Source organism: Cervus elaphus, chromosome 26, assembly GCF_910594005.1.
Source record: "Cervus elaphus chromosome 26, mCerEla1.1, whole genome shotgun sequence".
Taxonomy (NCBI): Eukaryota; Metazoa; Chordata; class Mammalia; order Artiodactyla; family Cervidae; genus Cervus; species Cervus elaphus.
This window is the reverse complement of record NC_057840.1, coordinates 27,790,019-27,817,235: the sequence shown is the minus strand read 5'-3', so window position 1 is coordinate 27,817,235 and position 27,217 is coordinate 27,790,019. Positions and strand designations below refer to the sequence as shown.

General features: G+C 44.0%; 2 protein-coding genes across 18 annotated transcripts in view; one reads left to right on the top strand and one right to left on the bottom strand.

Annotated features, from left to right (window-relative positions):
- The window catches only part of PLAGL1 (PLAG1 like zinc finger 1), an 88,181-nt gene extending 79,019 nt beyond the window's left edge, over positions 1 to 9,162 (top strand). For 5 of the 17 annotated variants that reach the window (XM_043888057.1, XM_043888059.1, XM_043888058.1 and 2 more), the window contains one exon: positions 6,701 to 9,162. In XM_043888057.1, coding sequence (XP_043743992.1) covers positions 6,705 to 7,931 — 1,227 coding nt within the window. In that variant the 5' untranslated portion in view covers positions 6,701 to 6,704 and the 3' untranslated portion in view covers positions 7,932 to 9,162. Of the gene's footprint in view, positions 1 to 2,356; positions 2,599 to 2,679; positions 3,161 to 6,700 lie in introns of all 17 variants that reach the window. The other 12 variants (XM_043888044.1, XM_043888046.1, XM_043888048.1 and 9 more) reach the window with 7 other exon arrangements.
- A 1,936-nt stretch (positions 9,163 to 11,098) lies between these two features.
- ZC2HC1B (zinc finger C2HC-type containing 1B) overlaps positions 11,099 to 27,217 on the bottom strand; it is a 37,136-nt gene continuing 21,017 nt past the window's right edge. The window contains exons 5-8 of the mRNA XM_043888346.1: positions 23,877 to 24,016; positions 18,489 to 18,594; positions 11,781 to 11,865; positions 11,099 to 11,289 (exon numbers count right to left, since the gene is read on the bottom strand). Of these exons, the coding sequence (XP_043744281.1) occupies positions 11,795 to 11,865; positions 18,489 to 18,594; positions 23,877 to 24,016 (317 nt within the window). The 3' untranslated portion in view covers positions 11,099 to 11,289; positions 11,781 to 11,794. The remainder of the gene's footprint in view (positions 11,290 to 11,780; positions 11,866 to 18,488; positions 18,595 to 23,876; positions 24,017 to 27,217) is intronic.

Below are 27,217 nucleotides of genomic sequence, written 5' to 3'. Positions count from 1 at the left end.
AGTGTTTATAAATACTACCATATATTTGTATGGAGTGTTTTTAGATTACAGAGTGCTTTTAAGATTCATCTTGTTTCAGTTGGTTGTCCCCACTGGCTCATTTACATGCATCAAGTAAATATTACAAATGAGGAAACTGAAACTTAGGCGCTAACAAATGGATGAGCTGGAATTTGAACCAGGGAATCTGTCTACTATATTCATAAAACAAATGACTGGAGCTGGATATACACTTGCTGTGCTTCAGGGAAATGCATGAGGGTGAGTCAGAGCTTAGCTGTGTCTGGAGAAAAGCGTTAGCCTTACTTTCACTTCTTGTGGCTCCTGTGTTTTCCAGCACAGGAGCCAGTAGCCTTGTGTGGCGACTTAAATGACAATGTCAGTTTCTCAGCATCACATTTTGAATGTTCAGTAGCCATTCATTTCCATCACAGAAAGTTCTGTTGGACACTGGTCATTTCTCATAAATGCAGGAGTTAGGGAGAATCAATTTAGAGTGTATATGCAGGGGGATTGGTGTAGATGAGAAAACGTTTAAAATCTCACCACCAGACCAGCTCCTTCTCTTGAGTGACTAATGCTATTTTGAGTTCAGCTATAAAGAGAACAAGAAAAAAAAAATGAATTTCAAGCTTCATATTGTGTATACATTTTAATCTCTTAAAATAGACCTGGAAAACAGCAATCTCAAGTGAATGAGTATATTTAATGATGATGATAAATTCTGTGCCTTTTATGGATGGGCCAGTGTTATGGCCAGACTCAGGCTGGATGGAAAAGTAGGACACACCATGAATCCTGGCAGCAGAAACTCGGCCACACAGGATAGAATTCCTGGAAGGAATTACTTTGTCTGTGGCCAGGGTGCTTGGGATGCCTCGAGGCTGGGCCATGGGGTGAACTGGCACACGATGAGGGAACGGGGAGTTGGAGGGAGAGGGGTTTGGACGGGGCCGGGACAGGGGCTCAGTTCAAATCGTACTTGGTCCCAGAGGAGTCTCTGTGTGCTGCCATCAGAATGGAGGTTTGGTGCCAAGATGCTGGCTGAGAACGCTGGCGTCCCCGGCTTTGGATCAGTGCTTGGAGCTTCAGGTCAAAGTGCACACGTCAGCTCTGAAGGTTCCAAGCAGGTGGGGCAGGACAGCCAGGGGTATCTGCCTGGTGCCGGCTCCTTGTGAACTCTGACCAGACACTAAAAACATCTGAGCTAGTTGATGAGGAACATGAAAAGTTTCCTGCAGTTTTTACCCCTTAAAAAAGGAATGTGTGTTTGTCTGTGTGCATGTGCCCGGTGCTGATATAAAGATGCTTGAACTATTACTATAGTAAAACTTCATCTAGCTAGACTCCAGCTTTCTGATCTGAAAATAACTCCAGAGGTAAGTAAAAATTAACTGAATAGTAAAGATCTCTAAAAGAGTTGGCAATAAATGAATGATGCAGGGACTAGACGCCTCGAAGGCCTGCCGAGATTGGTCAGGTTCACACACATGCCTTGCTCACTTGCAAAGTTCAGAAAAGGCTGGCCTGTGCGCAGAAGTTACCCCAATGTGTTTAATGTAAGCAGACGGTATGCTTTTTTTTTTTTTTTTAAAGTATCGGCACTTGAAAGGTTAACATCCGTTGCGTGAGAATTCTCTCTCGCTAGAATGGCACGGGGTTCTGGGTAGCCAGGCTTTTCCTGTGTTGTTGATGCTGTGTTCATGATGCTGTTTTGGACTCGTAAGGCTCCCAAGTGACAGGTCTGTTGGCAGAAAAAGAAAAGCCTGGACTTGGGTGATCTGCCTGGGTTGCAAGGATGGTAAGAACTGGGATTGGAGGCAGGCTAGGGCGGCAAGCCCGTCTCCTAGGAGTGGCCTTCCAGCAGGTAGCTCCCCTCCCCCCTGCCCCCTGCCCCCGCTGGGTGGGGCTGGGGAATGAGGAAGTGTTCCCACAGACTAAAGGGAAAAAGAGGAGTGGACAGTTTCCTGGAAGATGGTGCCTGCATACCAGAATGTGCTGACCTGTGCCCCAGCCGGCGTCACTCTTGTCTTTGTGTGAATCTCGTCTCCCCTTCAAAGGCAACACCTCAGTGAATGAGACTAGCTTTGTTTCCACTTTGTTTACGCCGTAGACTTGAGTCCTTCTGCACGGTAACCTCACAAACAAATCAACTTAGATACATACAAATGATTTCGTCTCATCCCCTGGAAGTTTAAACAGGTGTGATAAACAACTTATGTTCTGCCAACAGTGAGTGACGAGGACTAGCCAATGGTTTGAATAAGCGAGGATGCCTCTCTTTTCTCTACCAATAAGACACTCGAGCACACTGGGGGTGTGTGCGGGTGTTTTATTTTCCCCTTTGAATTGGCAGACTGAACTTCACACTGACCTGAGCTCGTGGCTTGAAGTAGATGATACCAAGTCTGTGGAAATAGCTGTCTCTATCACAAGGGGAAGTGTGTTTCCTCCGCCATCAGAGCACTGTGCAGTGACTCCTGCCCCTGTGAAGAAGCACAGACAGGAGCGTCCGCATGCAGAAGGACCTCTTAAAGTGCAGGGAAGATGGAGAGGTGTGCCACATTAGAGCCATTGAAAGGAACACGTTGAGTCCAGGTAGTCGATGCTGAACGGGTGGACGAGAAGCGTGGTTTGCCGACGGCTAATGCGCAGAAACTCTTCCTCTTCTCTCCACAGTCTGGTGACCCAGGACGTGCCCCAGCTCTAGTGACGCAGTCTGCCTTTCTGCTCGGGAACATCATCTGTGCCTCAGACTTGCTCCTCTCAGCCTGAGACCGCGTGGAAACTGGGATGTAGGATACAGGAAGCAGAGATAGTGGTAACCGAGAGGCCCATGTCTGGGTAGATCCAGGTCGGGGACCACAACGCTGCCTCCCCCTGGGCCTGGCGGTTGGCTGCTGGGGCTCTGCTGACGTGCTCAGCACAGTCCTGTCCTTCTGTTTGCACTTAAATGGCACAGCATTTGGTCAGCGCATCTGAAAAGGAAAGTGTGTGAGACAAAGCCCATGGCTACCTACCCCTGCCAGTTATGTGGCAAGACCTTCCTCACCCTGGAGAAGTTCACTATCCACAGTTATTCCCACTCCAGGGAGCGACCTTACAAGTGCTTGCAGCCAGACTGTGGCAAAGCCTTCATTTCCAGATATAAATTGATGAGGTGAGAGGCTTCAGAAAAGGTATGTGCTTTTCCACATACCTTTCAAAGGCTTTGCTAGCCCTCAGACCAAACGCTGCAGGGGAAAGCGGATGCCCTTTAGCCTTTAAGGCTGTATCTCCAGTGATTACTATAGTTTTTATACGACAGTTGTGCTCTGCAGTGTTCAGTTCACTTTTTCAACAAGTATGTCTTGTGTTCCTACAATAAGCCAGGCCTAAGAACAGAAAGATGAGAAGACCTATGGCCGGGGAGATAGTCATGGGAACACCATTAAAATGTCATCCACGGGCTTTAATCCCAGAGCTGTGGAAGTGGTGGAAGTTGTTCTCCACTGCTGGGTGAGACCTGGGGAGGCTCGTCAGAGTGGTACAGTCTTTAGCTGTGATGTGAAGAATGAATGGGAGGCGGGCAGAGAGGAGGTTCTGGGGAAGCCCTGAGCCTTGGCCTGGAGGCACATGTGGACAGAGGGTCGCGCTGGAAGAGGATCGGAGTGAGGCTCAAACTGGAGGCAAGAGGGTAGCAGCTCAGAGCAGGCTGTGTCTACTGTCCTAAAAGGCTTGTTTTCTTCTGAGGAGTGTAAGAACTGAACAACATGATTTGATCAGGATGTTAGAAAGATGGCCCTGGCAGTAATTTGGAGAAGAGGGAAGAGGCAAGTAGACTGATGTACAATCTGTTGTAACAGTCCAGGTATGAAATATGGAGAGCCTCTCCAGGCCCCAACAGTGAGGATGGAGGGGAGGGACTCAACAAAGGGTAAAAACTACTTTGCGGAGATAGGTCCTTTCTTAAAAACAGTAACATTTAGTCTGAATTGTTTCTTGAGCGTCTTACTTCCATGAGAGAAATGGTATATGAGATGTAGTTTCTGCCTGTAAGGGACTTTTATATCATAGAAAGATAGTACTCAAAATACACTCACAGTGAGTATGTTGCACGGTCGGCTGATTGACAGTGAACGCTGTGCGTGCGCTATGTATACCATACACTCAGAGCTCCCACGAACGGATGCCTGTCTGGATACCGGGGTGAGGGAAATGCGTCTTTGGCCTCTAGTCTTCATGTGATGAACTGTAACTGTCAGACCAGCGGATAAGTGCATGAGTGAGAGTGAGGACTGAGAGACAACTTCCATCTGATATGCTATGAGCACAGACCACCTTATGGTTAAATTTGGGAGTGCTCCTGGAGGAAGGCCCTGGCGAGAGTTAAATAAGTTATGTTCCTGGCCCCTATCAATAGCCCTGGTACAGATCATTGATAAGCTGATTTGTTCAAATAAGCCTACGAGTGCTTAAAATTCAAATGCGTTCTGTACATCGGCCAATCTCTAGTTGCTGTAAATATAAGTATTGAGTGCCTACTGTATGCACCAGTTTGGTTGCAAAGGCTTCCTGTTTTGCAGCACGCTTCTTATGTGTACACAGTAATTATCCTTGCCCAAACACCAAAGGCAGGGTTAGCTGCAGTTAAGCCACAGTGAGGATATTATAACTGTGGGTAAAGACCAAAATACATATAGGAGATAAATATTTGGAACAGACAGTGGCGCCGACAGATTACTGGAATGACAGGAATTAGGTGGGATTACTGTGGTAAACCGCACTGAAGGAGATGTCTTAAGCAATATTTAGGAGCTGGTAGTTCAGAGCAAGGGAGACAACTTGTTCAGCTAAGGGTGTGAAGAGAGGCAAAAAAGGGAAGCAGTGTACTTTCTGCAAGGACGGCCTTCCCTGCCATAGCCACCAGCATGTCTTGCCCCTCTGGCCTGAAGCAAGGGAGGGAAAGGGGCAGGGTGCCTTATTTATTTTTAAAAGGGCAGCATTTCATCCTGTGTCTCAGTTGCCACATAAAAGTTCCACTTCATAAGCAAAGGTTGAAGAAGAAAGTAACTGACTCGCTTAATTAGAAAAGAGCACATGGGACCTAATATAGCGAAGGACGAAAGCAGTTAGACAGCCAAAGGCAGGAACAGAGGATTTGGCAAGGCAGACGGAAGTCCCAGGGTCAGCAGTTAACCCCGGAAGCATTCTAAGATCACTGACATGGCCCAGGTGACACCCGAAGATGGTGTTTTTTTTGGAAACTACAGGACAGACCGAAAGTGGTGGTTTCCTGGGTTGTGAGGTGAGAAGAGAAGCTAGGGAGGGCAGCAAGACGTGGGAGTCGTTTTAGCTCTAAGGTGATCATGGTCTAGACTGGGATTGTTGCGTGAGCAAGTGAGGAGTCAATTAGATGGAGAAGAACTGGATGCCAGGCAAAGGAAAAAGTAAAAAACAACAACAAAAAAAAACCAGGGGTTGGAAGGTCGTGGGATGTGATGTGACAAGTGGTGTTACTGCTAAAGTGTGACTTGTGTCCCCCTGAACCTTTCTCATAGGTAGGACAGGAGCAGGACAGGAAATACCAGGTCCAGAGCTGCTCCCGTGGCACTGATCTACACATGACTGATAAATGAGATCTAATCAGATAAAAGTCCACAGAGGGAAAAGGAGAGAGAGGCAAGATCTATCACAGAGCTTTAGGTTCCCGAACACTAGTGTTGGCCCAGAGAGAAAATTGCTTAAATGCCAAGTTTGTTATTTGCCCTCTAGCCGGCTCCAGAAACCCTTTCTGCAACCTGTGAATGTATTTAAATACATCTGGAACTCAGAGAGACCAGCGTCACCTCAGACCCCAAGTACCTGTTGTGCTGGCCCCTGTTGCCCAGCGTTGTTTGTGCCGCAGTCGGAGTCTGGGTCCCTCTCAGTGTCCATGGGCAGCAGCCTGGTGCTTCTAGAGACAGTCCTCTTGAGTTTTGTCAGTGAAATTACCAGTGACCTTTAGGAAGTGAGTTGGAAGCGTCTAAGAGGGATCTGGAGACAGGGGTTCATGCATCTGACATGAGAGCCCACGGGAAGGTATTAAACAGCAGAAACTGAAGACCTCACTGTAACGTTCTCCTGGGAGGCATGAGGGTGAAGCTCAGAGGACACATGGTGGGGGGTTGCCATTCTGGGGCCGTAACTCGTAATAGACACTTTCTCTGATGTTAAGGATAGTCTTTTTAGCATTAATGTCTAAGGCCTGAACTTTCTATCAAGATAAAGCAGAGGTTGTATTAGAAACAGTAATGGTGGGGGGGGGGCAGTGTAGAGTTCTGTGTAGAAGGCAAATTGGATCATTTTTGGAAATTCAGAAATTTTGGTATAGAATAGTCATTTAAACCCCTTCCTGAAAACTATTTCTTCATGATCCTATATTTTAAAATACTTGAATATACTTGTGTTTAGAAATCTCTGTGTATAGATTAGGAAATACGTTCTCAATGCATGTTCTTTACAGGTGTGACGGCCACATCGCATCACGTAGTACTTGTTTTTTTTTTTTATTATAAAGTTTATGTGTAGAAATCTGGAAAATATAGAAAAGTATTTTAACAACTAAAATGTATATACCACCACCTGGAGAAAACTACTAACATTTTAATATTGTTTCTGTATGTTTCTTTGGCTCTTAAAAAACTGTTGTCTGTTGTGAATTTTCTCCCTCCGTCCCTAGGCATATGGCTACACATTCACCCCAGAAATCTCACCAGTGTGCTTATTGTGAGAAGACGTTCAACCGGAAGGACCACCTGAAGAACCACCTCCAGACGCACGACCCCAACAAGATGGCCTTTGGGTGCGAGGAGTGTGGGAAGAAGTACCACACGATGCTGGGCTACAAGAGGCACCTGGCCCTCCACGCGGCCAGCAGTGGCGACCTCACCTGTGGGGTCTGTGCCCTGGAGCTGGCGAGCACCGAGGTGCTGCTCGACCACCTCAAAGCCCATGCCGAAGAGAAGCCCTCGACGGGCACCAAGGAGAAGAAGCACCAGTGCGACCACTGCGAGCGGTGCTTCTACACCCGCAAGGATGTGCGGCGCCACCTGGTGGTCCACACGGGCTGCAAGGACTTCCTGTGCCAGTTCTGCGCCCAGAGATTCGGCCGCAAAGACCACCTCACGCGCCACACCAAGAAGACCCACCCGCAGGAGCTGCTGAAGGAGAGCCTGCAGTCTGCAGACCTTCTGAATACTCTGCACTCTCTCTCTCCCCAGTTCCAACTGAAGGCTGCCCCACTGTCTCCTTTTCCGATAGGGGCCCCTATACAGAATGGGCTTGCCGGTAGCCTGCCAGCTGAGGTACACACCCTCAATGCCTTGGAGCAGCCCACCCAGCCGATACCGGTGCTGTCAGAGCTCCTGGCCCCCCTGCACCCCATGGCCACCCCCAGCTCCCCCCCCGCACCCCCCCAGAACCACAAGTACAACACCGGTTCTACCTCATACCCCCCACTTGCAGGCCTGCCAGTCAAAACAGAAACTAAAGGGTATTGCAGTGCCAATTTGCTTGAGGACTTGCCTCTGCAAGAGCCTCAGTCACCTCACAGGCTCAATGCAGGTTTTGACCTGGCTAAGGGAGGTGCAGGCAAAGTAAACCTGCCCAAAGAGATAGCCGCAGATGCTGTGAACCTGTTGCCTGCCTCTCTGGACCTCTCCCCTCTGTTGGGCTTCTGGCAGCTGCCCCCTCCTGCTACCCAGAATGCCTTTGGGAGTAGTGGTCTTGCCCTGGGGGCTGCGGAGCCTCTGCCGCATAGGCTGAGCTGTCTGGGGCAGCAGCCCCAAGACCCCTCACTCGCCATGAGCACTATGAGCCTGGGCCAGCTCCCCCTCCCTCACATCCCCCATGTTTTCCCACCTGGCACTGGTTCGGCTATCCTGCCTCATTTCCACCATGCATTCAGATGAATGGTTTTTGGTTTTTTTTTAAGCATACTTTTCTTACTCTGAAAGATATTTTGAGAAGCATTGATATCAGCTATGATAAGATATTTTGAGAAGCATTGATATCAGTTATGATAAGATATTTTGAGAAGCATTGATATCAGCTATGATAATATCATCAGCTATGATAATACAAGGAAAGATTTAGGAAGCAGCACTAGAATATGGCTTATTCAGTGATGACTGGCTTGAGAGAAGAGAGTTCTCGAACTGCATGTATTGTGCCAATCTGTCCTGAGTGTGTTCACGCTTTGTACCAAGTTTAATAAGCAAATACTCTTCAATGGAACTGCAACCATTATCATAACCGACATCCATATGAGGGCTGCTATATATTGGTGTAGCTATATATTGGTGTTTGTCAACTTAATCGTAAGCCATGATCATCATAATGTTAGCTAAATAACTTTATGTGGCACTGCCTAGGAAGGGAACTATGGAAAGGTTTGGATTTCTCCAAAATGGCAGGATTTTTAAAATAAGAAAGTAATCTTTATATCGCATATTATCACTAGGCTGTGTATTTCTTTTCAGGGAATTTTCTACCTTCAGGGTTGGATGTAGTTTAGTTACTATTGCCATAGCCAACCTGTAGTTTTACAGAAACAATTTCTTGTGGAATAATAGACGTCTTCATTTTAAAGCATTTAAATGTAGTTTGAATATTTTCCACAGGATGCTACAATGTGAGTTATCACTTCATTTATCTTAAAGACTAAACTGTCAGTTATATCTGACAGAAAAAAAAAAAATCACTGTGTAACCAGGTTAAGTGGTAAAATAATCCAGGCGTCAGTCAAAATAAGCATTTTACTGACTTTAATATTGATTATATTTTTAACAGGAATTTAAGAATATTACTGGAATTTTAAAGTATATATATATATCTATTAAGCAAGAATTTCTTTTGCTCTGCTCTGTCTGGCTTAAAATACTACTCTGCTTAAGTATTTTTAATCACCAATAAGTAAATGCATTTTAAAATTCATCATTTAAGTCAATATTAGTTTTATTCAAGAAATATAACGTTTTACAATGTGTAACTATAATCTATCTCTGGAATTTGGTATCTAATGAGTTTTTGAACTATAAAACCTAACCTTCTTTTTTTAAAGCTCCTCTGTCTTTTGTGTTTAGAGGCTTTCAATATGAAGATATATCTTACATATAATAAATAAAGTACAAATTCAGCAAATGGCTTGATTCATTTTTAGATGCAACCACACCCCCACTCTCCACACAGACGGAAAACATTTCCAGCTCCTCAGCTGCTCTGTCATGCCCCCTCTGGGTCATCACATCCCCTACAGAAACAACTGTTCTGACCTCTATTCAGCATCGATTAGAAACTATCTTTTTAAAACAATAATTTTAAGGTTGACACTTGTATGCTTCATTAAATTAACAGTGCAAAGAACTTATTTCTAAACTTACTGTATGACATTGTGAATTCTTCCAGAATGCTGTGTAATTTATTTCTGATGTATAGGTCAGAATACTAGCTTCTGAAGTTTCATCTATACTGGGCTACCATGATCCAGTTTTACAGTGGTGTTTACCATTAGTTTCCAGTACAAATTATAAATTATTTCTTACTGGGATGTCTTCAAAAAGTATTATGGCCCATAATACTGTTTAGGTTTGCTTGTTTGACCTCTAAATAGGGTGGGGGTGGGTAGAGAAAGGGGAACCTTGAGTTCATTTGTCTCGTTAAAGCAGCATATTAGCCAAATGTGAGAAACCATGGTTCAACACAGTCCTTTGGAGTGAGCTGGTGACCATCAAAGAGATGATACAATGGAACACAGGTTACCTGGTCAGTAGGACTCCACCGCTCTGGGATGTCTAAGCTCCTATGTCCACTCTTACCTCTCGCTAAGGGAAGGCAGTCTCCCAGAGCAAGTGGAGAGGGGCAGAGAGGCAGCTCACTCTGGCTAAAGCTTCCATTTTCCATTTATAGAAGCTTCCACAAACACTTTTACATGTCTTCAGTCAGTTCCAGAACACATACCTGATTTACCTAAGCATAAAACATAGCAATTGGTCCCCAAAATACAGATTGTAATACTTCCAGATGTTGTGTTTGCTGTACCTGGAGGCTGGTACTCTTATTTAGAAAAAAATGACTTATTCCTAAATAAAGTTCCCTGACCTTAATAAAAATTCTTATTAAAAAGCATAAATTAAGTATAAATAACTACAAAAAAAGTTTACCAACCCTTAGGATGATCAAGAGAAAAAAATAGTTGAGACACCACCTCCCAACAGAGCTACATGAAATGAAAGTGTACTGAACAGTTGACTTCCAAGTTGGCCATGATAAGTAGATGGCCTGAGTTCACTTAGAGGATCCTTTCTACAGGGTGGAAAGGTTATTGTAACCTGTTCCTTTCACTGTAGTGTTCCCCCAAAACACTGGTGTATTTGAGGCAATTCTACACGGCATACAGATGGACGTTTAAAATAGGAGTAGCTACTAATGACAGTTTAATGTTCATTAGAAGCAAACATCAAAGTTTATCCAAGCTGAGATTTCATGCCTATTATGTAGAATAAACTAGGTAAAGATTTTCCTAGGAAGTAATAAAGACTGTTTTACCAAAAGTTTCTAATATCAAAGCAACATTTTCTTTAAAAAGACTAAAAAGTGTCCAGTTTTAAAAAAGTTTCTTAACACATATATATGGAATCTCAAAAAATGGTACAGATGAGCCTATTTGCAAAGCAGAAATAGGGACACAGACATAGAGAACAAACGTGTGGACACCAAGCGGGGGAAGGGGGATGGTGGGATGGGATGAACTGGGAGACTGGGATTGACATTACACTATGGCGCGTAAAATGGGCTTCCCCGGTGACTCAGCTGGGAAAGAATCCACTGCAGTGCAGGAGACACAGGCTCAATCCCTGGGTCAGGAAGATCCCTGGAAGAGGACATGGCAACCCATTCCAGTATTCTTGCCTAGAGAATCCCATGGAGAGAGGAGTCTGGCAGGCTACAGTCCAAAGGGTCAGACACGACTGAGCCACTAAGCAGGTATGTATAGAACAGATAACTAATGAGAACCGACTGGATAGCACAGGGGAAAAAAGCTTCAAGCGAATCTTTAAATCAAGAGTTATCATACAGGTTGATGCGTAGTTTAATGATTTGAGGGGAAAAATTTGAAGGGAGTAGATAAAATTTTAATGTAGTTTTTACTTGTTCTACATGATGTCTCCAAAGAAATTGCAGGCGTGTAAACAGATGCCTCCCGTTCCCTCACCTTAGGTGGAGTTCCTGGGTACAACCATCCAGGTCAAGGACGGTTAGGGAGCCAGGCTGAAAACAGAAAGGGAAGGCACTTACTTTGGAACTTTGTTGTTCCCACATTAAGAATGTTAATACAGGCCTCTTTTAATTGTTCATTGTTTTTAACAATTCACAATATCAAAAATTCTCCAGCTTCATAGCAGTGTCTATTCAGTGTCAACCTCAGGGACCTGTCTTTGTTTGGTAAAAGGGACAGGGCAGTAACCTTCCTGGTCAAAATGAAGAATCATTTCCCTTTCCTGTTAAATCCAAGAAACAAAATGAAAAATTATTCCTGCTTCCTGTCAAATTCGAGAAGCAAAAACCGAGCGTCATTTCAAATTATATGTTTAACCAAAGAGTAAGTTTCAAGAGCATACATTTTAGTAACCTAAATCAGGATCTGCCCAAAGTCCTCTTTGGCCTGCTATGGATTCATCCTCTTAAAGGCTCATTAACTGTGTCTTGCCCATTAGATGATTGGCAACACATAGACATTAAAAAAATTTTTTTTTCCTTACCTGGCCTCTAGGAGTTAATCTTTTTTAGAAGATTTAGTAAATCCTTGTCTGAGTTTTGCTCCAGAAGCAGGGTCCACTGCTGATCCTTTGCAGACATAAACAGATTTGTTATTATGTAAAAGCAAACATTAGCAACAACAGAAAAAAGGGATGATTATGAAATTCTCACATTGGACTCAAAAGTCTCTATTCTTCCTTTTTGTTTTGGAGCTATAGACAAGTTCACAGTCCCTATCCTGGGCCAGATAATAAGGAAAACACAATCTGTGTTAGAAACCCTCTGTCTTCTACCCTTAAGCCTTCACTTACCCATGGATGGGCCCGTTGGCCCACCACCTCAATGACCGCCCCCCCCATTTATACAAATTGACCCTCAACACCTGATCCCACTATAGCCCCACCTTTCAAAATGTACCCAGAGAATGTTCCACATCTTCACAAAATTCTTTGCCTGCTCTCGTGTTAGAAAGGGTTTGATAAACCTCATGGAAGCATGAGAGGCCTTCCCTCCCAGCGGTTATCTGCACAGTGATGGACTCACTTCCCAAACAGGACTCTCTTCCTCTGTGTTCAGCCCCACTGCTAGGAATGGAGATAGAGGAATCTATGGGCAAAACACGCCACAGTTTGTGCTGGATCACATGGAATGGGACAGGATTCTCAGAGAAATCATTAAAAAAGAAAAAAGAATAGTACTCTCTGTCCTAGAGGCCTCTTTTCTAATCAGTGTTTTACAAAGAAAGAATGACCGAACAACCCCAGGAAACTGTGAATCAATATCAAAGGACACAGGATAAAACTCAGTGATAGTATTACCCAAAGATTTACAAGTTTTGTTTTTCCCAAGGAATCAGTAACTGACCCTTCAATACTCATTACATTTGCTACACAATTAAATGAGGTAAGGAGGGGAGTATTCTTGCCTGAAAAACCCCATGGACAGCGGAGCCTGGCAGGCAACAGTCCATGAGGTCACAAAGAGTCAGACATGACTGAGCAACGGACCACACAAGCCCCAAGGCAGGTCAGTGCAGGCAGGATGCTCAACTTGATCAAACCCACTGGCTCCAGAAACCAAAGCAGAAACCAGAGCTACAACTCCACAGTGGTCTTAGTCTCTCTGTATAAAGGTGCCTGAGAAGCTGCTGCCCAGAGGTGCCTTCCCTGTAAATCCGTCACTCCTGTATCAAATCCCTTGAGAAAAGAGCCATGTAGATATTTGCTGACCAGGCTATAAACTCAGTTCTCATCTGAACATTAGAATCTTTGTGAGAAAAAAGAGCCATATCCTTTTCTAAAATAATTTCCTAAACATATATCTACTAAGTAATATACATATTTCTCCAGGGGATCTTCTTGACTCAGGGATCGAACCTGGGTCTCCTGCATTGCAGGCAGATTCTTTACCGTCTGTGCCACCAGGGAAGTCTAATATATATACTAGTATATGTTGTTCAGTCGCCCAGTCGTGTCCAACTCTTTGTGACCCCATGGACTGCAGCATACTAGGCCTCCCTGTCCCTCACCATCTCCTGAAGTTTGTGCAAGTTTATGCCCATTGCATTGGTGATGCCATCCAGCCATCTCATCCTCTGATGCCCTTTTCTCCTTCTGGCCTCAATCTTTTCCAGCATCAGGGACTCTTCCAATGAGTCAGGTGTTCACATCAGATGACCAAAATACTGGAGTTTCAGCATCAGTCCTTCCAATGAGTACTCAGGGTTGATTTCCCTTAAAACTGACTGGTTTGAGTTCCATGCTGTCCAAGGGACCTTCAAGAGTCTTCTCCAGCACCACAGTTCAAAGGCATCAGTTCTTTGGCATTCTGCCTTCTTTACGGTCCAGCTCAATTGTGAGGTACTAGTATATAATATATGCTAAATAATATATAATATTTATATAATTATCTCCTTAATGTTTTTTGACCCAGTTTTCCCAAAGTAGATGAAGATTTGCTTGGCTCTACCATTTTCTATTAAAAACTCCTTTTGCAAGTTGCTTCCCCTCTCTGCTTTCCTCACCTGAAAACTAGGGCTATGAATAGTATGTCTACCCCTTTGTGTTACTGTGAGGATTAAATAAGGATTAATGAAGATTCATATTTGAAGAGCTTAAAAAGCATACAATTAAGCATGGGCTTAATTCACTGTCTATTAAGAAGGGAAATATTCGGTACAGCAAAAAAAGCAGAGACAACCTACCTATTCAACATCAAGAAAATAGACAAGTTATATTGTCTTTTTGTGATATCATTTGTATCTTTGAAAACATATGATATTATGTTTTTAAAGAAACTCTTTGCCATAGGGAAATGTTGAAAGTCTGTGGGGAAAAAAATCAGGATGTGTTCATGGACTACAATCCTAATTTAGATCAAAAGAAAACAAAAGAGGCAGCGAATAAAGAGAAAAAGTGAAGAGGTATCAATATTAACGGTAGACATGTCAGGGAGTGGAATTATGGATGATTTTTATTTTCTTCATACTTTCTCTCCATTTTCTAAGATCTTCTACAGTAAGCATTAATTTCTCCCATGTCAACTTTTTAAAAAATGCCCTTTCTCAAGAGACATTTTGGCAGGCTAACTTAAAATCTGTAGAACCAAAAAGTTCCTAGGTCATCATAAGAGCCTCACCTTCACAGACACATGTGTTAGGGCAGTGACACCAGCATTGGCATTAATCACACATAGTCTGGACACCCTGCTGAGCATTTACGGCCCTCCTTGCTCTAGTGCCAGCCTTCCATTCTAACTTTAACCCCAGTTCTTCTCCACGCTTTGGCCAAATGGACCATTCCCTCCCCCCCACCCCAGAGTATGTGTTGTGTTCTTATTTTCATATCTCTGTTGCTTCCGCAACTTTTCTCCATTGGTCAAAATCTAGCTCATCCCCAAAGCCTCCACCTCTTATGAAACTTTCTCTGACCATTACCTCCTCCATAAAACCTCCTGGGAAAAATAGATCTCTTTCTTGTAGTCCCTTAAGGCTTTTATATCCCACTGTTAAACATTAGATATAATGATTACTGACTGCGGATTGTGCCTAACACATGTCTTCCCTCACTGTGAATTTAAAACAAAAGGTTATAAATGGGAGATTTTAAACGTTTGTTTTACTCAAGAGAGTCAAAGAATGAAAGCCAGGGTTTTAGAGGGCTAACTACCAGCTAGATGAAAGACAATAATAGGATTCCAAGTGGAAGGCAAGTGACATCAAGTGGCCTAAACGACAGATTGTCAATCTAAAGATAGCTAGACCACCACCAACAGTTTTTAAAAAGATCCTCTTATTACACATAGATTAGTACTGACCAGATTGAAAACAAGGGCCAGTAGATGAGAATCTGATTCATACATGGGCCTATTCACATTAGTAAAAATACTCAGGCTTTTCTCCAAGCCTTAAACAGTTTTGAAAATTCACCTCCCCTCAATATACTTCTGCTTTCTCTCCAGAATGGCTTCAAATGAAATGTGACTAATTTAAAAGCACACTAACCTTGGTGATTTTATTTTTAAATGTTAACAGGTGAGGCCACAGGTAAGAACAGAAACTAAATTGAAAAAGCATCTTGAACCAGAAATTTTTTAAAAAAGCTATCTCTTAAAGCTAATTAACATGACAATTCTATTCATATTTGAGAAATTATACTCAAGATACCCACTTTGTCCAATATATTTCATTCAAAAAGTATTTACTGAGCATTTCATAAATGCCATGAACAATTCTAACAAGTAGAGATGTGTATGTGCTAAGTCACTTCAGCCGTGTCTAACTCTTTGCGACCCCATGGACTGTAGACCGCCAGGCTCCTCTGTCCATGAGATTCTCCGGTAAGAATACTGGAGTGGGTTACCATGCCCTCCTCCAAGGAATCTTCCCAATCGAGGGATCAAACCTGAGCAGTACAATAGAAAATAAACCAAGTAGACAGATTCCTGCCTTCTTGAAGCTTATATCCCCTTTTCTGGCATAGTGGGTGGGACAGGAAGAAAATAAACATGTATTGAATATATTAGATGATGGTAACTGCTATTTTGGAAAACTACAAAGAGAATTATAGTGGGCTTGATTACTCTGAAACACAGAGGTTGGGCGGGTGCGGGGCCCACTGGGAAGACACTCTGCTAAGAGCTGGAGGGAGGGAAGGAGGGAGACGGCAGGGTAGATCACTGAGGCGTGTTCTGGTTTTCAGCAGAGGGGGCGGCCAGTGCAAAGTCCCTGAGCCAGGAGTGAGCAGGAGCAAGAGAGGCTGCTCGAGCCGGATGGAAAGGAGACAGTGGATGGTGCGGTCAGCTGGTGGCACAGAACCTAGAGCAGACTATGCTGGATTCGGCCTTTTACTTAACAACATCACAGTGATTACAAACCACCGCTGACGAGTTAACAACAAGTATGATATACTTTGCTTAGATCTGCTGGCCTGCTCATCTATTTCCTAGAGTATCAGAACGGTGTCTGTATATCGTCCTGCTCACCGCCACATACCGGGACACAGGACTGCTGCCCTGATTCAGGACCTCTCCACTTGTACCTTGCTGCTGCTTTAACTGCTGAGTTCAAGGAAGGGAACTCTGTTCCTCTTTTCAATACTAGGCCTGTCTTCCCTCATTCCCAGTCTCTTTCCTGGTCTACTAACCCGGGGAATAAAGGTCCTAGACTCCGAGGCTGTACTTGCATTTGACTTGGCACCCTGTCAGAGTTGTCTAATCCCAATGAATTAAGAAATACTCCCTCTTCACAAACAAACTCAAAAGGATGTTTTTCACTGAAAGGGAAGCATTATAATATATTCTTTGAAAAAATAAGAAGAAACTATAATATAAAGAAATTGTCTTTTCTCAAGGACACTAGTCATTTTACACTTTGGAAAAAAAAAGTTTGTTAGTGGAAGTTTTACCAGAAGAATACATAAATGATTTGAATTACTTTTTTCCTTAGTAAAAACTAAAACCTGCCTCATGGTTAAATTCCTACAGAAAGTGAAGAAAAAAAAAAACTAGTGGTTTGAGTTTAGATGGCTATGAATTTTTAAAATAACAATTCAATTTTTCACCCATATAAGCAACTCAGGAGGAATTTAAAAACTAATGATAAAGATTTCTGGTGCTGTTACCTTATGGACTATCAGACTGGCACTTCTTATTCTGGTTCTGATAATACCTTCATAATAAGACTCCTGACCAGAGGTGCCGATATGGTCATGATTTCATTCACTTCATTCATTGCCTTCATAGTGATGCTGACCATAAAGAAGAATGTCCATTACTAGCAATGCAGCTCAATGAAGAGAAAAAGGAGATATCTAATCCAGCTCTGTCTTACCAGTTGTGTGTCTCAAACAACTTGCCCTCTCTGAGCCTCAGTTCCCATTCCATAGGTTAAAACATTTGGAGGATTATTGTGAAGATTAAAAAGAAATGGGTCAAGCATAAAGTAAGTACTAAAATGGTGGGCATTCCTTTTTCTTACTTTGAAGACATTATTTCATCCTAGGAAGGAAATTCTTCCCCGTTTTCTTTTTTTCCAGCCTTATTGTGACCTAATTGAATATAATGTACAAGTTTAGGGTGTACAATGTGATGATTTATCACATGTATGTATTGCAAAATGATTACCACAGTAAGATTGGTTAACACACTCATCACCTTACATAGTTACTTTTGTGTGTGTGTGTGTGTGTCTGTGGTGAGAATATTTAAGATTTATTCTCTCAGCAACTTTTAAGGAGGTAATACAGTACTGTTAACTACAGTCACCCTGCTGAACATTAGATTCCCCGAACTCATTCATCTTCTTACTGGAAGCTTGTACCCTTTGACTAACATCTCCCCATTTCTCCCACCCTACCCTCCACCCCTGGCAACCATCATTCTACTCTCTGTTTTCATGAGTTTAACATTTTAAGGTTCCACACACGGCTTCCCAGGTGGTGCACCGGTAAAGAATCCACCTGCCAAGGCAGGAGACGCAAGAGATTCAGGTTTGATCCCTGGGTTGGGAAGATGCCCTGGAGAAGGGAATGGCAACCCACTCCAGTATTCTTGCCTGGAAAATTCCACAGAGGACATCGTGGGCTGCAGTCGATGGGATGGCAAAGAGTCGGACACAACTGAGCATGCACATAACCTAGATCATACAGTATTTGTCCTCCTTCTGACTTATTTCACCTCAAGGTTTATCCATGAAGTTGAAAATGGAAGGATTTCCTTCTCTTTTTATTGCTGAATAATATTCCATTGTGTATATATACCCCGTCTTTATCCATTCTTCCATCAATGAATATGAAGGGTGTTTCTGTATCTTGGCTATTTGAAACATGCTGTAATGAACATGGGCGTACAGATATCCCTCTGAGACCACAATTTCATTTTCTTCCCTTATTTTCAACACAAAACCTGACACACTGCCATCTCCCACCCTGAATCTCTTCTTAATTTTACCAGACCTGGGAACAACGGGTCTAGCTCCGGCTATTGTCATCAGATCTGATTTTGTATACTGTCAAGAGTTGTCTAATCTTGGAAAATTAGGAAATGTCCTTTCTTGCCAAATAAGCTCTAAACCTCAAACAAACTCACATATCTTTATATCCCAAAGCAACTTTGGATGTCATAGCTTTTGCTGACCGCCAGCAAATCCCAAAGCCAACAGTGGTCTCCTGTGACCCCGTCATTCGATAGTTGAGATGCTCATTCCAACTCACCTGGCCTGGTTGGCGCTGCACTGGCCTCCAGGGCCCTGTTCTGCAGCAGAGCTCCCACAGCACTGGTTACAGTCGGTTCCTTTTTTGGACTCATTTGAGCTCTACCCTGGAGAGGGAGACAGAGGGAGAGGAAGACCAGCGGGGAGGCGGGGGGTTGGGGAGGAGAAGGGAAGAGCTCTGTCAGCTCGGGAAGCATACAAGGAGGTGATGTGGCCTCCCGTGCACCAGCAGCAGGGTGGAGTCATGTGCGGGACCTGTGACACCCAGGGGAGAGGGACCCACACACCCTGCACCTCAGTAACCTGGCTCCTGTCCTTCCTGCTGGGGTTCAAAACCATGTCTGGGTTTTGGAGCGTTCGTTCCACCATCAAGCCCTTTGGGGGAACGGTGATGTGTTAATCCTGTTCGATCAGTTGTGTGGAGACATAAGAAATCACTTAATGTCAATAAGGATAGTTAGGGAACATTTGGGCTTTTCATTACACTTGAAGATGATTTTGTGTTTAAATACATGTACAGAGAAGAAAAACAGACACTGGCAGGCACCAAATGTTTTAAACATGGAATTCCACCATCCCTACGCCACTCCCCACCCTCCTGAGTGGCAGTAGCAGAAGAGTCGTATTAACAGGGAAGAAGGACCGAAAGGTTCCTCGGGAGTTCCTTTGTGCCCTCCCATTTACCTTGCCACAGATCCCTCCACATTTCCATGGCAACTCGGGTACAAAGATAACCTGTTCCTCGAAGTGAGAATCCTCACTTGGGCAGGGCCTGCTGCGAGGCGATGGCATGCAGCTCATCCCCAGGCAAACAAAGCAAGCTATTTTCAGAGAACCCATCCTGGTCTCTTTTGGTGAAGGGTATAACACATTTTTTAGAGCTGATTATGTTTAAAATAGAAACACATTTCAGCTGTGCTGTTAACAGCCCTTCCACACGGAGACAACACCTCCCTTTTTGTTCTCCCTCTGAATAAGCTCCACTATGAGGCAGGGCCCCAGAGTGGCGAAGCTGGCATGGGGGATACAGCACTGCTGTTCAGATACACTCGACAGCGAGTTTACTCAGAAAGCAAGCAACTCAGAAAGCAAGCAATTTTTCTTCTGTGTTCCCAATCACCACTTCGCTCTGGAAGACAAGGAGAGGAACCAGGCCAAGTTGCTGGTTACGCTCAGGACAGCCAGCTGGCCTTCTTCAGGAATAAAAAGCACTTCCGTCCGCTGCTTCCCCCCTGCTCCCCTTGGCCCCACGAACACCGACTTACTTCACGGACTGCTTAGAAGAAGCGTTCGAAGAAACATAATGCACCCTTTACTTCTTTAGAAAGTCTAGGTAGAGTTGTACATTTCTTCCCCCCCCCCCCCCAAATTAAGCTGAATTCAGGTGGCCCAGATGGTAAAGAATCTGCCTGCAGTGCGGGAGACCAGGGTTCAGTCCCTGGGTTGAGAAGATCCCTTGGAGAAGGGAATGGCAACTCACTCCAGTATTCTTGCCTGGAGAATCCCATGGACAGAGGAGCCTGGTGGGCTGCCGTTCATGGGGTCGCAAAGAGTCGGACACGACTCAGTGGCTAACATTTTCACTCTCACAAGTCCAAAGCAGTCATATGTCCCCCCAGATTGTGGTGCCTGCTGTATTCAAGGAGAGGACTGTCAGAGAGGGGAAGGGGGTCGGGGGCAGTGTTGAGAGGTTAAAGGCAGGGGGCCTGTGTGGTACTGCTGTTACTTATGATCCTCCTAACAGCTCAGCCAAACACAGGCTAAAGTGAGTCTCAGAGAATTCAAGGAACTTGTCCAAACTAACCTACAGATACTATATTATAAAACTGAAGGTCAGACCCTGACTGCTGATTGTAGAATCCAAGTTCTTCCGACACTGCACTGATTCCCATGCTATTTCAGGCGTAAAGATTGAATCTCTACAACTATAGTTACCATAGGCTCCTTGCCTGCCCCACCAAAGTGACTACCTCCTCACCTCTGCATTCCGTGTTCTTTCATCTAGATGTGTGGTGTTATCTGCTCTGGAGTTAAACGCCTCTTTGCCAACCCTGATACTCTTTTACCTTATATTCCAATCAGCTTCTCAGTTCCAACAATTCTCTCTTAAATCCATACCCTTCACACACACACACACCGCCCCCCCACACCCCCGCATTAGTCCTGACTCTGGGCCCTCATTTCCTTTTTCGGTTGGTGTGGCTATAACTGGTTTCTCACCAGTCCATCTTGAACACTAACTGCCAGGGTGATCTAAGAAACCAATTCCATGTTACTCTAGTCGGCATTATGCAACCAGTCAACATTGCATAAAGAATGATGTGTGAGGCCAGTGAGGGGCAATTGCACAGAAAGGCCGAGTTTTGCAGAGAGAAGCTGAAGCAGCAGCAGAGGAGGAAGAAGAGACAAGAAGGAAAGATGGACAGGACTTCTGGGTTTCCTGGAGACTTTCAATTCCTGCTTCCAGGCCCTCAGGTTGGTCAGCCTCAGATTGAAGGCATCTATCCACATAACCCCTTCTCCTCCTCTCTGAGCCCACGTGGGTTGAAGCCCTCCTGACTCCGACGCTCACCTGGCCTGTCCCACCCCGTCACTCGCCCACAGGCTCTCTGTCCTTCAGCTGTACACGGTGGGCCCCTCAGGTCACGGGCTGGACATTTAGTGCATAATGTCCTTTCCAACTCCAAATCTAGACTGGTCAACTCCTCTGATATTGTGGGGAAAGTATTTGCTCCTCCTTGAAGCTTCCCATGAATCACAAATGGCCTCTGCCTCCACCATGCTCCTGCATATGTCAACCACTACACTTTCCTACTGCATTGCTTCCAAGGGTGCCGCCGCCTCTGAATCACAAATCCTTGATCAACCAGTACCTGATGCAGCAGCAGGTACAGCGCAGATATTCAGTAATTGTCTAGTATATGCGGAGGTCAGAATCCATAGTCTGTAGGGTGTGCTATTGTTAGAGAGGGTCCCATTCCTATGACATGTTGGATATCATGGAAATCTTCCTAAACATGCTTCTACTGTTAAGTAGTCAGACCCACTTAATCTTTTCTTTGGTATCTCTAATTGTCTTGAAGAGATCTCTAGTCTTTCCTATTCTATTGTTTTCCTCTGCTTCAATGCACTGTTCACTTAAGAAGGCTTTCTTTTTTTTAAAATTAATTTATTTTAATTGGAGGCTAATTACTTTACAATATTGTAGTGGTTTTTGCCATACATTGACATGAATCAGCCATGGGTGTACATGTGTTCCCCATCCTGAACCCCCTCCCACCTCCGTCCCCATTCCTTCCCTCTGGGTCCTCCCAGTGCACCAGCCCTGAGCCCCCTGTCTCGTGCATCGAACCTGGACTGGCGGTCTATTTCACATATGATAATATACATGTTTCAAAGCTATTCTCTCAAATCATCCCACCCTCGGCTTCTCCCACAGAGTCCAAAAGTCTGTTCTGTACATCTGTGTCTCTTTTACTGTCTCGAATATAGGGTCAAGGTTAACATCTTTCTAAATTCCATATATATGCATTAATATACTGTATTAGTGTTTTTCTTTCTGACTTACTTCACTCTGTATAATAGGCTCCAGTTTCACCCACCTCATTAGAACTCATTCAAATGCGTTCTTTTTGATATCTGAGTAATATTCCATTGTGTTTATGTACCACAGCTTTCTTATCCATTTGCCTGCTGATGGGCATCTAGGTTGCTTCCATGCCCTGGCTATTATAAACAGTGCTATGATGAACATTGGGGTGCACGTGTCTCTTTCAGATCTGGTTTCCTCAGTGTGTATGCCCAGAAGTGGGATTGCTGGTCATATGGCAGTTCTATTTCCAGTTTTTTAAGGAATCTCCATACTGTTCTCCATAGTGACTGTACTAGTTTGCATTCCCACCAACAGTGTCAGAGGGTTCCCTTTTCTCCGCACTCTCTTCAGCATTTATTGTTTGTAGACTTTTTGATAGCAGCCATTTAAGAAGGCTTTCTTATCTCTCCTTGCTATTCTTTGGAAATGAAAAGACACTTGCTCCTTGGAAGAAAAGCTATGACACACGTAGACAGTGTATTAAAAAGCAGAGATATCACTTTGCCAACAAAGGTCTGTATAGTCAAAGCTATGGCTTTTCCAGTAGTCATATATGGATGTGAGAGTTGGACCATAAAGAAGGCTGAGTGCCAAAGAATTGATGCTTTCGAATTGTGGTGCTGGAGAAGACTCCTGAGAATCCCTTGGACAGCAAGGAGATCAAACCAGTCAATCCTAAAGGAAATCAAACCTGAGTATTCATTGGAAGGACTGATGCTGAAGTTCCAATACTTTGGCCACCTGATGAGAAGAGCTGACTCTCTGGAAAAGACCCTGATGCTGGGAAAGATTGAGGGCAGAAGGAGAAGGGGACAACAGAAGATGAGACAGTTAAACTGCATCACTGACTCAATGGACATGAGTTTGGCAAACTCTGGGAGACAGTGAAAGGCAAGGAAGCCTGGCGTGCTACAGTCCATGGAAGTTGCAAAGAGCCCAGACATGACTTAGTGCCTGAACAATATAACAATCTTTTCTTGGTATCTAAGACATGTACATGAAACTAACGGTTTTCACAGTATACTGTAAGCTATGTCTCCAAAACCTTTGATGTGTATGGAGCTGTTTGCTGTTTCCAGTTGTTTTTATAAATCTATTGTCTTCTTGGTCCAGCTGTCATTTTACTTATTTGTTCAGTTCAGTTGCTCAGTCACGTCTGACTCTTTGCGACCCCATGGACTGCAGCACACCAGGCTTCCCTGTCCATCACCAACTCCCGGAGCCTACTCAAACTCACATCCATTCCGTCAGTGATGCCATCCAACCATCTCATCCTCTGTGGTCCCCTTCTCCTGCATTCAATCTTTCCCAGCATCAGGGTCTTTTCCAATTTACAATGGCTGTTTTATTTATTTACTTTACACTGATGATTCTGGGGCTTTGAACAGGCTGAAGACCCTTCTCCACAGAGCAAACACAAACCTGTAGAACAGGCTCCGTGTGACAGTTTCCTCCACTTAAGCCAGTTTCACTTCAGGTCCTAAACACTACTGGGGGTGGTTAAAGCTGATGACAATCACCACTGGTTACAGTCTCACCATACCACCACAGAAACAATACTTAGATAGCTAAGTCTTCAACCTAAGAACCTTCAGACCCTGTAGAGAATTTTGTCTACAACATCCAACAGTGCTGTTTAGCTGGAAAGTGTTGCTCAAAAGTAGCCAAGTCCCATGAAGACTGGCTGTCCTGATCCTTACAGTTCTCAGGATGGGTGATTTAGGTTCCCTTGCAAATTCTACCTGCTTTCCCCGGGGAGACAAGGGCGCAGGAGGCAACACCTGGGGTGAGACTTACCTGTGCTCTGGATGCCAATCTGGCTGCTGTCTGGGCTGGATCAAAGACTCGGCGAGACTCTTGATCCTTGCAGAAATTAATATGTCGACTGGCTGCAGTTTCATTAAATCTCCTCTTACAATATGGACACTGAATATAATCTGAAAATAAAGATAACAATGAAAAGGCAATTAACATTTCAAAAACAATTCTGGAAGGGAGGGACTATACGAAATGAAATAAATAAATAGAATATGAACTCTTCTCCAACGTGAAAGAGTGAGGTACCAAACTCTGGTTTGAGACAGCCTGTTCCAGAGGGGGAGACATACAAGGGTGCAGATAAAGGACAAGGTGGAGGAAAATTTTTCTACCTATGTACTTATTTCAATTATGAGTGTTCCCTTAAAATGTTACATGCTACGCTTTTTTAGAAAGTAGATTAATTATATATGTGGTACTGATGAAATTTGGCATTGATGACTGAGAAAGTGAAAGTTGCTCAGTTGTGTCCAGCTCTTTGTGACCCCATGGGCTATACAGTCCATGGGGTTTTCTAGGCCAGAATATTGGAGTCGGTAGCCTATCCCTTCTCCAGGTGATCTTCCCAACCCAGGGATGGAACCCAGGTCTCCCGCATTGCAGGCGGATTCTTTACCAAATGAACTATAAGGAAACCCCAAACGTCTGGGGGAGGGGGGTGGAATTTGAAACCAACATCACACTCCTCCAGCAGTAACTAGATTTTCCTACTGAATTCCTAAGTGAGGAGACATAAATATGTTCAGAAAGCAGGGAAGGAAAAGGGAACAGGTGAGGGTTCCAAAAGACAAACAGGAAATAAGGGATGCTAGAACTCCGGCTTCCAGTGTCAGAACTTCTCTGGCAGCTGCTGGGGCTTGGAACCCTCTGAGGTTCTGGGCAGGACTCGGCTGTCTCAGTCAGTCCAATCTGCAATTACCAGATAGTGGGAGGGGCTTCCCCGGCGGCTCAGTGGTAGAGAATCTGCGTGCAATGCAGGAGATACGGGTTCGATTCCTGAGTTGGGAAAAATACCTGGGGCGGGAAATGACAACACACTCCAGTATTCTTGCCAGGATAATCACATGGACAGAGGGACCTGGTGGGCTGCAGTCCATGGGGTTGCAGAGTCGGACACGACTGAACGACCGAGCATGCGCACACACAGACAATGGGAGAAAGAAGTGCGGAAGATCCCCAGTCTTCTCAGACCAGGGAGATGATAACACGTTCTGAAGCCAGGTTGGAGCCTCTTCCTCCACAGCAAGGGGGCTGGCGGGGGGTTGTGTTGTTTTGTTTTGCTTTAGGCACCTTGAAGGGATGACAAAGTGGATATTCAAGAGGTAGAATAACTCTCTCTCTTCCCTGGAAGGACATGAGATAGTACCATCTTAAGCCCTGCATAGAAGTTTGGTTTAGTGTATAGTCAAAACCCCTACAGGTGTGAATAGATATTTAAAGCGGTGATATGTTCAAAGCTAAAGATTTTTTTTGAAGGCATCTTTTTAAGCAGTTTGGGGAGTTTTCTTTTTCAATAGATCATTTCCTAAAATGAATACTCATAAAATGAAAGAATTTGAATATATAAGAAACTGAAATAAAAGAAATGGTTAACTCTTAACTTTTACTTCACACTCTGGCAGCTGCTGTTCAGTTGCTCAGTCATGTCTAACTCTTTGTTACCCCATGGACTGCAGCAAGCCAGGCTTCCCTGTCCTTCACTGTCTCCTGGAGTTTGCTCAGATTTATGTCCACTGAATCAGTGATGCCATCCAACCATCTCATTCCCTGTTGCTCCCTTTTCCTCCTGCCCTCAATCTTTCCCAGCATCAGGGTCTTTTCCAGTGAGCTGGCTCTTTGCATTAGGTGACGAAACTATGGGAGATTTAGCTTCAGCATCAGTCCTTCCAGTGAATATTCAGGACTGGTTTCCTTTAGGATTGACTGGTTTGATCTCCTTGCTGTCCAAGGGACTCTCAGGAGTCTTCTCTAGCACCACAATTCAAAGCATCAGTTCTTTTCACTCGCCTTCTTTATGGTCCAACTCTCACATCCATATATGAATACTGGAAAAACCATAGCTTTGACTAGACAGAACTTTGTTGGCAAAGTGATGTCTCTGCTTTTTAATACAGTATCTAGGTTTGTCATAGCTTTTCATCCAAGAAATAAGTGTCTTTTAATTTCATGGCTGCAGTCATCATCTGCAGTGATTTTGGAGCCCAAGAAAATAAGATCAGTCATTGTTTCCACTTTTTCTCCATCTACTTGCCATGAAGTGATGGGACTGGATGTCATGATCTTAGTTTTTTGAATGTTGAGTTTTAAGCCAGCTTTTTTTTTGGGGGGGGGTATTTATTCTTCAGTGTATGTCATGTAAGGGTTAAGTCAGCTTTTTCACACTCCTCCTTCATCCTTATTGAGAGGATCTTTGGTTCTTCTTTACTTTCTGTCATTAGGGTAGTATCATCTGCATTATCTGAGGTTGTTGATATTTCTCCCAACAATCTTGATTCCAGCTTGTGATTTATCCAGCCTGGTATTTTGTACTCTGCACAGAAGTTAAATAAGCAGGGTGACAATATACAGCCTTGATGTACGCCTTTCCCACTTTGGAACCAGTCTGTTTTTCTATGTCTGGTTCTAAATGTTTATTATTAACCTGCATACAGGTTTATGAGGAGGCAGATAAGGTGGTCTGGTATTTCCATCTCTTGGAGAATTTTCCACAGTTTGTGTGATCCACACAGTCAAAGGCTTTAGCATAGTCAATGAAGCAGATGTTTTTCTGCAATTCTCTTGTTTTTTCTATGATCCAATGGATGTTGGCAATTTGGTCTCTGGTTCCTCTGCCTTTCCTAAATTCAGTTTGTACATCTGGAATTTCTTGGTTCACATACTTTTGAAGACTAGCTTGAAGGATTTTGAGCATTACCTTGCTAGCATGTGAAATGAGCACAATTGTACAGTAGTTTGAACATTCCTTGGCATTTCCTTTCTTTGGAATTGGAATGAAAACTGACCTTTTCCCATCCTGTGGCTACTGTTGAGTTTTCCAAATTTGCTGGTATAGTGAGGGCAGCACTTTAACAGCATCATCTTTTAGGATTTGAAATAGCTCAGCTGGAATTTCATCATCTCCACTAGCTTTGTTTATAGTAATGCTTCCTAAATCCCACTTGACTTCACACTTCAGGATGTCTGGCTCTGGGTGAGTGACCACACCATTGTGGTTATCCAGATCATTAAGACCTTTTTTGTATAGTTCTTCTGTGCATTTTTACCACCTCTTCTTAATCTCTTCTGCTTCCATTAGGTCCTTACCGTTTCTGTCCTTTATT